The sequence below is a fragment of the Lepisma saccharinum genome, chromosome 14 (genome assembly GCF_977018435.1).
Source record: "Lepisma saccharinum chromosome 14, izLepSacc3.1, whole genome shotgun sequence".
Lineage (NCBI taxonomy): Eukaryota > Metazoa > Arthropoda > Insecta > Zygentoma > Lepismatidae > Lepisma > Lepisma saccharinum.
The window spans coordinates 34,009,525-34,022,736 of NC_139242.1; the positions used below are offsets into that span (position 1 = coordinate 34,009,525).

Genomic DNA, 13,212 nt, shown 5'->3' on the forward strand with positions numbered 1-13,212 from the left:
AAATTACAAGCACAATGGAGCATTAAGTTTCGGTATATCTGGCAGATAAATGTTTCGAAAACAAAAATGCAAATTTTGGGAAATGTAACACTAACAAATCAAAAAAATATAATGCCAATTTTTGGTGCCATAATATATCGGTATCTGTCACGTGAGATTGATTGATTTTAATTTTTTGGGTGCATCGCCACTTATGGTTAGTGTTGCCCACGAGACGAGACTTTGGCCTGTCTCGTCTTGTGGAAATGCTGTCTCGTCTCGAAAATATTCGTTTGTCTCGGGACACATGATCAATCTCGTCTCGTCTCGAATTTTTAAAAGCCTGTCCCATCTCGTCCCGTGGGCAACACTACTTATGGTCATTATGCACCCTTCAGTATATAAGGAGAAAATTCCATTATCTAAAATTCTTACCTTAGAATTAAGAAAGGGGTATGGAAAATAACTTTCCCAAAATAAATTTCAAGATATCAAACTCTCACGAAGAGGTGTAAGCCATGTGACTTACAATTTGAAACAGTAGTTTTAAAACACAATGAAGGTATAATTTCAGATATTTGCCAGAAAATGCGCTAAAATGAAAATGTGAATTTTGGGAAAAATAACACCGTATAGTAAAAAATAAGAAAAATAAGAAAATACACCAATTTTAAAAAAAATAACAAAATAGTCTGCCGATTAGGTATAAATAAGACAAGAATATCAGTTGTAATTTATTGCATTAGACACAGTGAGTCCTAACCTAATTTTCGGCATAATCACCACCGTTGTTCTGGCATTTGTCATAGCATGGCACTAAATTTTGTATGTCCATGGTATATGTGTCTGACAGCAAAGACTGGAACTATATCTACCGCAGTGTAGCTGTCAAATCCTTGCCCTGCCAGAAACCTCTTCAGTTAAGCAAAGAGATGAAATTCGGTACATTCAAGGCCAGGGCTGTTCAGGGAGGAGTGGTCCAAGATCTCTCACCTGAAGTGATGCAAAGGGCCCGTGTGTACTCAGCTGTATGGGGTTGTTCACATTCGATTGGCCTTCCGTGAATTGTCTGCACCATCGTCTGACCATACTATCACTCATGACGTCCAATCTGCACACCTCACACGATTGCTGGTGGCTCTGTGCCAAATTCTGTGCGTGCAATGTATGCTACATCGTAGTCGGTGGGAGACTGTGTGAGAGCTGCAATCTTTAACCTAAAACTGTCCTAAAACGGCTGTATTGCAACTGTACCAGATTATAGCTACATGCCACTTCTTCCTGCCTGCATTTGTGTGTGTCGCTCTCCGACCACTAGTGTTGTGTATAGGCACCATTGGAGCTTTTTTCAGGATGCCCCTCGTATATGAACTTTCAGAAGCTTTTATTATTAGTGTTTTCCTGTTTTAATATGTGGTTAGCTAAATCAGGTACCTATACAATGCAATTCTATAAATTCCTTGCGTTAAATTTCTAATACCTACATACCCTTTTTGTCAGCAATAATGGTATAACTGCATGTTGTGAGTTTCACAGTACTTCACTTGGATATACTGTACTGAAGCAGAAATCCCATTGATAATGTAAGGAAATATGACACTTTATTTTGTTCGATTCAGTTCACTTATATGCAAGAGTTAATTTGTTTGCTTTACATAGAAGAGAGAAGTAGCTTTATGCATTGAAAAATGAGTCTGCACTCATGGTTCTTGCAAGCAGAGGGTTCTAACCTCAGTGCAAATATCAACATATAATACCGAGAATGTATAAGGAGACTGATAAGTTACAAACTGTATTTATTAATCAATCTCTCTTCACTCTTATCTCATTTAGTCGTAACTTTAAAAATAATCAAGTATTTTATTTTAAACTTACTGCGTATGACAAAATTCCGTAATCCTTCCGTAGCTTGTGAATTGTAATAATTTTCCAAATTCACTATTTTGCAGCTTGAATTCAAATCATAGAGAATAGAGAAATTAAGTCAATTTCATAGAAGATAATATTGGTACTTAACAAAATCATACGTGGATCTGTATAGTTTATTATTTCCATTTGGAAAAACATCGATTTTGTTTAGTTTGTAATTGTCAGGGAAAAATGTAAATTTTGTCCTGGAAAACCTGGAAAAGTCAGGGAATTTCATTTCTGCTTGTTTGTAGCCACCCTGTCTCAGGTTCTAATCCTGACCTTGGCATGGGTGTTCTTTGTGAGTGTGTCTTCATTATTTTCATCACATCACTCATCCCTACCTTCACGATAGCCAAACGTGGCAGAAAAGCTTAGTAAAAGTTAATCAATTCAGAGATGCAGTGGAAGATGCATTAAGAACATCTAGAATAAAGTAGCCTGAAAGACTGTACACAAATGGTTAAGCTGCTGAAACGTGGGTACAAACTTAGCCATTCGTTTCTTCAACAAGACTATTGAAATTGTGAACTGAAATTTTCAAATTGTATTGCAGTGTGTAAAAGTTCCATTGACAAAATTTTGTTCCAGCAACTTAAAAAGTAATGATTGATTAAAAAATAATGTGCCAATTGTAGAAATCACATACCATGTAGGGTTCTTATGGATACAAGATAGAGTTAAGTAATTTTATAAGAACATTCAAAACCTTGATAAATTGTGAAATATTGTTGTTGGTTGTATAAATTATGAAGTTTTTACATACTTGTAAGTAATATTTTGTCTGTGTGCTGCGAAGCCAGAGGTACCAGGTTCAAGGCTTGGTCAAACATAGATGTATCATTATGTTTGTTCCATCATTATTCATCCTCATCATCATATTAACTCAAGAGGTAAAGTAACCAAAAATGAAATAGAAATTTCTTGTCTAACATGACATGTACTTAAATACTGTATATTGCAATTTTCACTCTGTGACTATTCTGTTTTTCAATGGCCTTTAACTTTATTTAAAATTATCTTTAAAAATTGGGATTTTTTTTTTGCCAAAATGACTGGGGACCCTGTTGTAAAATGAGAACCACATAATTTTGCATTATTATTATTGCAATTCTCTTTCATAGGGGATTTAGCAACAAAACATAAATGGCCTTCATTAGACATGAGCTCTGGCATCTATCAGAAGAGTGCCTTACCTGAAACACAAAGTCCGCATGCACAAGAAGGAAGCAGCTATAAGATTGTTTGTTATTATGGTATGCCCCGATCAGAATCAAATCTCCAGCCGGAAGAACTTGACCCTTTTTTGTGCACTCACATCAACGTGGCTTTTGCAAGAGTGCGTAATTTGACACTCGTACCTGATTTACCCAAAGACATTGAGGTAAGTTTAGAAGTAAAATTTGCATATTGTCAAAACAATAATCTGGCAACCCTTGGAACTCAAGAGTTGTGGTGTGTTAGAGAGTTTGTTTTCAAAGAGTGAGATATTTTTAATATATATGGTTAGTAATACTGCAGTTTACACTCCAATGCTTGACAAGACAGGCCAGTGATTGCATTTCTCCTACATGTTTATGCACAAGAGTATATTAACAGTTTCCTGGACTCTGGAGATGAGTCTCGCCAATGGTGTAAGTTCTAACGCCATTACCTCATAGTCAGGGGGCTTGGGTTCGATTCCTGATGGATACACATTGCACAATTTTGGATTTCACTTCAAATTGTAGGTTCAGTCTTGGTTAGCCTATCAGCATAAAACAAACTTTGTAAAACTTTTAAATTTATTTTAACCTACCTTTAAGTTATGAGAATCTCCATGGTACATAGATGATACTTCAGGCCTCGTTTGTTTGGTCCAAGGTTTGATACCTGGTGGAGGCACATTGCACAGTGGGTCAGATCCCACTTTGTTTGTGGTGATTGTTTATAATGTTTGCAAACATTGAAAATTTGACACTGTATAAGACCATTCATGGTGTTCTCCAGCATCTTTTGAAATTGAACTTTTCTTTGCAATTTTTTCATAGTTTTCTTTATCTGAAAGTGAAAGAAGTGTGATTTGTTTATTCTTCTTGCTAGGATTTGGTACAGTTACTGTCACTTCCTCATAATGACCATACTGGCTCATTTCAGTCAGGAAGTCCCTGTGACTAAAACTGTCATGCAATAATGAGGAGAAAAAATATATCGTGATTGGGATAACCAAAAGCCATATCTCAAAATTGTGATTTTGAGTTATGCCTGTAGTTTATAGATTCCATGAGGTCTTCCAGTTGCTATAAAAACCATGCACAATGCACATATACAGTGTGTCATTAGAATGGTGCCTAGGAACCACAGAAATGTACAGAGGACACAAAAACAAATAACTTTTCTCAGTACCATTTTTGTCGTTGGTGCGTCGTTTCGGCACAACAGACATTCGAAAGTACTGTTTTGCCGCATGTATACTGGCAACCAGTGGCGTCTCGTCCCTTGGGGCTTAGCCCCTAAAGAAAAACGGACGTATTCACGTAATTATCAATCACCATAAGGCATAACTATCACACAGTCTTTTAAAAGGCGATTTTTACCCACGTAAATTCATCGTCTGTTGCAATGGATACGACAGCACTCCTAGCGGCTTACTTACTTATTCCGATCCTCTTCTACCGATTGGTGTCGAGGTTTTGTAGAGAGCTCGCCATCTGTCACGATCTTCTGCCAGCTTCCTTCCTTCACTCCACGAGATGTTCCTTCTGCTCAGGATATCCTTCATTCCCTCATTCCATGTCCTACGTGGTCTTCCTTTCGGTCTCTTTGCACCCAATCCTCCCATTCTTGCTTCCCATACCTGTTTAGGTATTCGATGTTCAGGCATTCTGCTGAGGTGTCCAAACCATCTGAGTTGTGCTTGCTCCACATCCTGATATATTGGTTTTGTGTTTAATGTTATTCTGATTGTTTGATTCCTGATTTTGTCCCTTCTGGTCTTTCCCACTGTTCTCCTCAAATATTTCATTTCTACTGTTTGTAAGTTTTGTTTTTGTTTTTCATTAATTATCCAGGATTCACTTCCATATATCACTGTTGGTACATAAGTTGATTTGTACACAATCATTTTTGTTTTTTGGCTTATTTCCTTTTTCCCTAAAAATCCTTTGTTTATGGCATAATATAATCTGTTTGTATTCTTTATTCGAGTGTTTAATTCTGCATCTATTTTTCCATTACTATTGATTGTAACACCTAGATACTTAAAACTTTGTACTTGTTTTAGCTCTGAATCTTCAAGGCTTATTATGCAAGGTGTTTCTATTCTCCCTATCCTTAACACAGTTGTTTTATCTTTGGTTATTTTCATATATTTCTTTGACATATTACCATTTATTATTTCTAAATTTCTTTGTAGGTTTGCTTGTGAATTTGCAAACAATACAATATCATCTGCATATAAAAGTTCAGATACAGTTACAGTTTTCAGTTTCCAATTTCCTACTTTGAATTTTCTCATCTTTGGTTTTATTTCTTCCAGAACATCATCCATTAGAATGATAAACAAGTATGGGGATAAAATATCACCTTGTCTTACTCCTGTTGATGTTTTGAATTCCTCTGATCTGTTATTGCCAGTTCTGACATAGCATCTATTTGTTCTGTAGAAACTTTGTATTGCTTCTACTAATTGTTTGTTTACATTGTTTTTCTTTAGGGTTTTCCATAGCTCTTGCCATGGCACCCTATCAAAAGCCTTTTCCAAATCTATAAAGCATAGGTATAATTCTCTATTGTATTCTATAACTTTCTCTATTATTTGCCTTATTGTAAATATGTGATCTTGGATACCTCTACCTGGTCTGAATCCACTTAGTGTCTCCTCTAATTTATCCTCGATTTCTTGTCTTAGTCTAGTTTCCAAAATTCTTGAATAGACTTTGCCAGGCACACTGGGGAGTGAAATACCTCTGTGATTTCTGCATTCCCTGTTATCTCCTTTCTTATATATTGGTATTAGTATTGATGTTTCCCAATCCTTCACTATCTTCTTTTCCTTCCATGCCACATTTATTATTCTGAGCAACAGATCTTCTCCTTCCTTTCCCATATCCTTGATCATTTCTGGTGCAATGCCATCATGACCAGCTGCCTTTCCTAGTTTCATTCTACTAATAGCTTTCTTTAACTCTTCCCATGTAATTACTTCTTGTTCTACATCTAGCATATCTGGTTCTTCAGGCCTTCTCTCCTCCTCCTCCTCCTCCTCCTCCTCCTCTTCATTTGGTACGTTTCTTTCGTTTTCACTTAATAATTTTTGGAAATAGTTTTTCCATCTTTTCATTATTTCTTCAGAATTTGTTAATAATTTCTTATTTTCATCATATATAAATTTTAAATTGCAATCTTTTTGTTTCCTCATGTTCTTCAAAACTTTGTAAAAAAGTTTTTGATTTTCCTCACGATTTTGCTCCATATTTCTTCCAAATTGCTCCCACATTTCTTTCTTTGCCTCTTGAACCACTTTCTTCACTTTATCCCTCTGCTTTCTATATTCTAAATGCCTCCAGAGTACCCACTGACAGGTATTTCTTCCATTTTTCTTTCTTATCTTTTACCTCTGCTTCTATTTCTGGATTCCACCAATTTGTTATCTTCTTGCTTCCTACTCTAGATGTTCCACATACTTGTTGAGCAGCAGATATTATTGCCCCTTTCCATTTACTCCAGAGTTTTTCTAAGTCATCTTCTCTTTCTTCTACTTGCTCATTCGCTAGTTCTTCTTTCACTTTCTTTCTAAATTCTCCTTGAACATTTTTCTCTTTCAACTTGTATAACTTTATCTTCTCTCTTATGTTGTAATTTATAGTTTTCTTCCTTCTATTCATCCTTGATGTCTTACTTTTAACCCCTATGGTCATATCTAATATGAGAAGTTTATGATCAGTGTTTACTTCTGGCCCTCTTTTAACTCTTGCATCTCTTATGAACTTTTTCATATCTCTCCGCACAATGATGTAATCTATTACAGATTTTTCATTTCTACTTGGTTCTTCTCTAGTATATTTGTGTATGTCTTTATGTATATACATAGTGTTGGTGATAATCAGATCATTTATTATGCAGAGTTCCAACAGTCTCTCTCCATTGTTATTTATAACTCCTTCTCCATACTTTCCTATTACTTTTCCCCATCGATCAGTTTTATTTCCCACTCTGGCATTCATATCTCCTAGGATAATAACTTCTTTATCTATGTCTTCAATAGTTCTTTGTAGTATTTCATAAAACTGATCTTTGTTGTTTGAAGTTTCATTCTCGTTAGGGGCATATACAATCACTAGAGTTAATTCTTTCTGCTCTAAAATGTCTACTGTCATTATTCTCTCATCTATAAATTTCCATCCCTTGACATTTTCCTTTCTATCTTTATGTATCATACATGCCACTCCTGATCTTGCTCTTTCTTGTTTTGGTACTCCACTGTAGAATAGAAGAAAGTTTTCATCAAGTTCTTCAATTCCATTAACTTTCTTCTTTGTTTCTGTAACTGCAAGGTATTTCACTTTTGTTTCCTTTATCTCTCTTACTAATTCACATTCTTTCCCATTTAGACCCCTTACATTCCATGTTCCAACATTCACTGAGCCATATCCTCGCCAATTCGTCGTCGTCGTGATCTGTCCGGCTTGCTCTCTTGTTCTTCTTTTAATCATTGTAGGTTCAAATGTGCAGGGGATTGGCCTACAGCATTTTAGCCCAGTGGAGGGGCTGCCTCCTTTCTGCCTCTGGGCTTGCAGTGAGCATAGCTTAGCTGTTGTTAGCTGTTCTGCTCTACGTTTTACGGGTAGAGTTAAAGTCTCTCACTCCAACCCCTTAGCCTTTGAAGTTCCCCTTCTCCACAAGGCAGTGGTTTCCCTCTTCTCCCGTTCCGAAGGTCTCCTTCTCCGCCACAGATGTCGTTGAGGTCTTCACCGTAACCCTGGCAAGGGACCCTTACAAGGTGCTACCATCCGGAGCCAGATGGATCAAGTTTTTTTATAGAGGTATTACTCCTCTAGGTTCCTCCGCCTCCTCAGCCGTTGAGATGACCATCCATCTTCTTCCGCCTTTGGAGTCGTTGACCGTTAGGTTGCTTCTTAGTGTGGCTCTTTACCCGCTAGCCTGCCCGGCATGGGAGACCCTGCCAGTAGCTATGCTACCGCCGGTATAGCCTAGGGGATCATCAGAGCACGCAAGCCCCACCACCAACTACAAGGTCCTGCAACCACTAGGTGGGGAAACCACAGAAATGTATAGAGGACACGAAAACAAATAACTTTTCTCAGTAACATTTTTTGTCGTTTGGTGCGTCGTTTCGGCACAACAGACATTCGAAAGTACTGTTTTGCCGCATGTATACTGGCAACCAGTGGCATCTCGTCCCTTGGGGCTTCCGGGGCTTAGCCCTTAAAAACGGACGTATTCACGTAATTATCTGTTGATTTTACTTATGTCTACATGCTTGAATTTTGCTGGTCTCTGTGGAATAATTTCCTAGAGCTAAAGGTTTGAAGTTTGAATGTAGAGTTGGTCATGAGTGTGTCATTTCCTTTATCCTGTCATGTTTTTCATGATTCATTCTAGATGGAGAGAATAAATTTATGTAAAAGAGCCAAAATAGAACAAATGGAACATGTGTTGAAATTAAGGAAAATTATAAGAATTGAAAAGTTCATTGTTTTTCTTATTCTTACTTGAAATGCATTGTAGTTTTATGAAAGTTACTTTTCTTTTGTTTTCATAGACTTACAAGAAGGTATTAGCTCTTAGAAGCAAGAATCCAAATTTGAAAGTGCTTCTGTCCATTGGAGGTTATTCTAGGCATGGTGGATTCCCCGATATGGTAGCTACAAGAAAACGAAGATTTCGGTAAGCCCTCTAGTTATATTTGCAGTGGTTCTTCCAGTTACATTTTGTTTTCATCAACTTTGTCATTTGTTGATAGTAACTGTAGTGGCAGTGGTTTAATTTTCAAGTTATCTGATACCTACCTAGCCTATCAAGTAAAGGAAAGGTATTCAGTGTGTTTGATGTTCACACTATCTCCGACTTTGGCCAAGATCGAGAATCCCACAGTCTCTATGCTAAGCATCAGTATAGCATTTGATTAATTTTTATTAATCACATTATTTTTATGGAATGAATTTGGCAGCATTATTTAATTTGCTAACATGAAATGAACACACAAGATTAAGGAATACAAAGTGAATTGCAGTTGTATTACTGTATTGTCTAGTGTTGTCAGATGACATTCAAATATTGATGCAAGGCTATACTTGATAGTTTAAACTACTTGAATGCTTTTTATGTATTTATTTACATCATGATTGTCTTAGACGTATTAGTTCCCACAATAATGAGAATGGTTAATAATTAATGAAAAAGTCTTAGAACTGCCACTTTTGTGTCACTGTATTCTGAAAATGTACTAACCTGTGGACCATTAGTTAGTCAGTAGAAGTAATCTAATATTTGCCTTGGATTTGCAATAACAAATGCAGGTGCAGGTACATTAAATTGATTGATTGATTTGCTTTATTTTACTTCACTTTTGTGCCACTTTTGGCTAATTTGTGAAGATGGGGATGAGTGATGATATGATGAAATTGATGAATGGACACTCTCAAACATCCATGCTGGGATTTGAACCCGGGACCCCTGGCGTCATAGTGCGATGTGATAACCAATCCACCATGAGGGCCGGTGCACATTAAATTGGATTGATTGCTGACTTCTTAAGTGGATCGAGACATTTGGCATTGAAGTGTGTCAAATTAAACAGTGTATTTACTTTTTAAGTAAAATGTGTCAATACATCCTACATTTGCAATGTAAGGAGTACTTTAAGGCAGTAACTATTGACACAAACACTTGTGCATGTTTCATACCAGTTGTTTTATAGAACATGGTTTTCTATTTGGATAACATGTATTTTCTTTCCAGCTTCTTGCTGAGAACAATTACGTTCCTGGAGGAGCTTGGGTTTGATGGAGTAGATTTTGATTGGGAATTTCCTTCCTGGAATGGTCCAGAAATTGAGAGATTCCGCTTTACATACCTGCTGGAGCATTTCAGAAAGGAATTTACGAAGAGGAATTCATCGATGCTTCTCACAGTTGCAGTTGGTGCTCCTAAGACCATTGTTGATACCTGTTATGAGACGAGGAAGTTGGCAAGGTATGTGTTAGTTCAGTTTTCTATTTTATTTCTAACGAGTAAGCAATTCTGCCCAAAATCAGAGAATGCTTGATTTCCCTCCAAACTACGAGGAAAATTTATTTGTGTCTGTGATATATGCGCCTTGTGAATAGATTGATATTTCACTTGAAAATACAACATATTGATAATTTGGAAGAAATTTTTTATGCCACATTAAAAGAAACTTTAAAAAAGGACTGATTGAACATTTGCTATACGTAAGCAGTAACAAACCAAAAGTTGGGATTCTCCAATCACATGAATATGGAAAAATATACAAATTGCAATGCAAATTATTAAAGCAAGCACATGGAACTCAACATGAGAATTATTTACCATTCTGCATGCATGTGAAATGTAAACTTGCATACAATAATATTTAGACACTGGCTGTCTGAAATTCCTGGGAAATTTAAATTAAAAACAAAGTGTGTCACCCCTACACGTGTACACTACTCATTTTTACATGCATTGTATATGCACATCCACCCAACCAGCCAGTCATTAGCACACACTTTCTAACACATACTTTCCATTCTAAAGACCTGCTAAGAACTGGCTTACTCCAGAAGCAGCTTGTGCAACACAATTCTGAGCAAGAAATATCACGAATATGTCAAGTCAAGAACTTGTGATCATGATATCTACAGAAGACATTAATACTCCAATGAAGGCATATGTTGTTTAGTAGAGGTAGACCAGACTACTCTTGGTTGTTTGGTTTGATTCATATTGCTTTTGTTCTATTAATAATGTTGTTTTTTTTGTATTTTTTCTTCTTCACATTGCCAGCATTTTGTAGATGTATTCCTGCAATCCAATGTTAGTAGATAAAACTAATAATTTTGGTTGTATGAGCCCTGTCTAGTTCGCTGCACTTTTTCACTCTCTTTGCACTTGCACATCTAGTTGGTTACAAAGTACAACAACGAATTGTCTACTTTGTTGATTTGATGTAATGTAGTGTATTTGGTTTTTGCACCACATTCAGGAACGGTGTAGTCACATGGTTCCTTTTAACCAATCAAATGTATGATGAAAGCCTGATGTTCTTTTTTTTTCAGACTCGTTGACTTCATAAATTTGATGTCGTATGATTACCACTACTATCTGTGGTATTTGCCCATGACAGGCATGAATGCACCAGTATACAAGAGAGAAAATGAAGTGGGCCTCGCAAGTACACTTAATACTAACTGGTCATCGTATTATTGGGTTGAAAATGGAATGCCGAAAGAGAAAGTAATCGTTGGAATTCCTGCATATGGACACACATACACGTAAGTGTTTGCTCAATTTGGTATGAGCACGTAAACTTAAAAGATCATGAAACATAATCAGAATTTTAATGTTTTTGCATGACGCTGCTTTAATAATAAAAATACAAAATATGTGTTTCTATTTGCGTATGGTGTGTGTTATTCACTATATAATATAATCAATACTAAATTAGTATAAAATTGAATTTTCTTACGTGAGTGAGTATAAAGTTTAGAAAACAACGTTTCAGGGTACAACTGCCCCCTTCTTCAGGTTCTTATTTTCTCTAGGCACTAATCATAATGCCACGTCACGAAGTTAGAAAAGGATTAAGTTAGAGGTATTAGTTAGAAACACTTAAAATAATCACAGCCAACATTCCTGTCCAAAAACAAGCAGTTAAAAATCCCATTTTAAAAAGTTCCCTATTTCCCCTCGAGACCTCTTAAACCCGGGGGTCTTATACAATCGGTAAAACACGTTCAGTTGCACAGCCAGCACTGGCGACCAACTCCTGTTCAAGAAGTCATGAAGGTTATTTCCCCTCCTTTGCTGTTCCACCCTCCCCTCCATTATGTCACCATTCCAACTTAAATTCCCGTTCCACCCCGGCCGCTCTGGCAACTTCTGGAGTAACATGGAATCCCATCTTTCGTTCTTTTCTCATTGTTCTGTCCCATTTTTTGAAAAGTTTTACCCATCCTTCCTCTAAGTTACCATCATCTCTGTTTAGTTTTATATTTCTCCCAGTGCAAATGTTCGTAGTCTCATAGACATTTCTATTTATTTTTTTGTTTTCTTTTCTAATAACCTCTTTCTTTATGATTTTATGCCCGCTCATGATTATATGTTCGCATAATCCAGTTTTGGGGACTCCTTCTCTAATATTGCCCTCGTGTCCCCCCCCCCCCCCCCCCCGCCAATCTTATACGCATGCTTCTTCTAGTCTGTCCAATATACTCTTTGCCACATTCACATTTAATTCTATATATGCCTTTAGATTCCTCTGGGTTTCCTTTTCCACCCTTTTTGTATTCGGTGGAATGTTTCTCTATACTCCGGGGGCCTTCATCCCACATCTAATCCCGTATTCCCTTACGGTTTTCTCAATTTTTTCTGATACCCCTTTAAAGTACGGAATCCCTACAAAACTAACTTTCTCCGTACTTTTTTCTTTTTCACCCTCCCTTGTTATTTCCTCATTCTTATCCATGTTTGTCTCTCTGTTGATAATTTTCTGCGCCATTCCTTAGTATTCTTTTCATTTCGTTTGTCTTAAAACCATTTTTCCTTCCTACTTTCATTATCCATTCTTCTTCCTTTACTCTTTCCTCCTCTCCATTACACAATCTTTCTGCCCTAATGAAAAAAAATTCTTCCGCGCTTCCTAACGAAATGCTAGTTTCAATCCCCTTCCTAACCTCATTCCTGATTTTATTGATCGGGTTCCCCGAAATTTCCTCAAAGTCGTCATTTTCAAAGCTCTCCTTCAATTTCCTATGATATTCTTCCTTTCCCATTACTACCATCTTATTTTCTTTATCTGATCTGATTATGTATGCCCCTTTATCTTTTACCCATTTTTTTACACTAAGTAATCTTTCCGTAAGGTCTTTATCCTTTTTTCCAATTCTTCTTACATTTTCGTTTCGATTTTTTTTTTTTCAGTTATGTCGTGCATTTTTTGCCTGACTTCCATTTTGTCATCTTTGTCATCTAAGCTTCCCACGATCCTTTCTGTTGCTGTAATAAATTCGTCTTTCTCAATGTTTTCACTTTTCATAGCGAACTTCTGCCCTTTTTCCATAATTTTCATTAAGCCTACAGGTAGTTTATGTGTTGTTAAGT

General features: G+C 36.6%; 1 protein-coding gene across 1 annotated transcript in view; it reads left to right on the top strand.

Moving 5' to 3' along the window:
* The window catches only part of LOC145998783 (chitinase-3-like protein 2), a 48,340-nt gene that overhangs the window by 18,076 nt on the left and 17,052 nt on the right, over positions 1-13,212 (top strand). The window contains exons 3-6 of the mRNA XM_083135374.1: positions 3,012-3,271; positions 8,651-8,775; positions 9,850-10,083; positions 11,169-11,384. Of these exons, the coding sequence (XP_082991500.1) occupies positions 3,012-3,271; positions 8,651-8,775; positions 9,850-10,083; positions 11,169-11,384 (835 nt within the window). The remainder of the gene's footprint in view (positions 1-3,011; positions 3,272-8,650; positions 8,776-9,849; positions 10,084-11,168; positions 11,385-13,212) is intronic.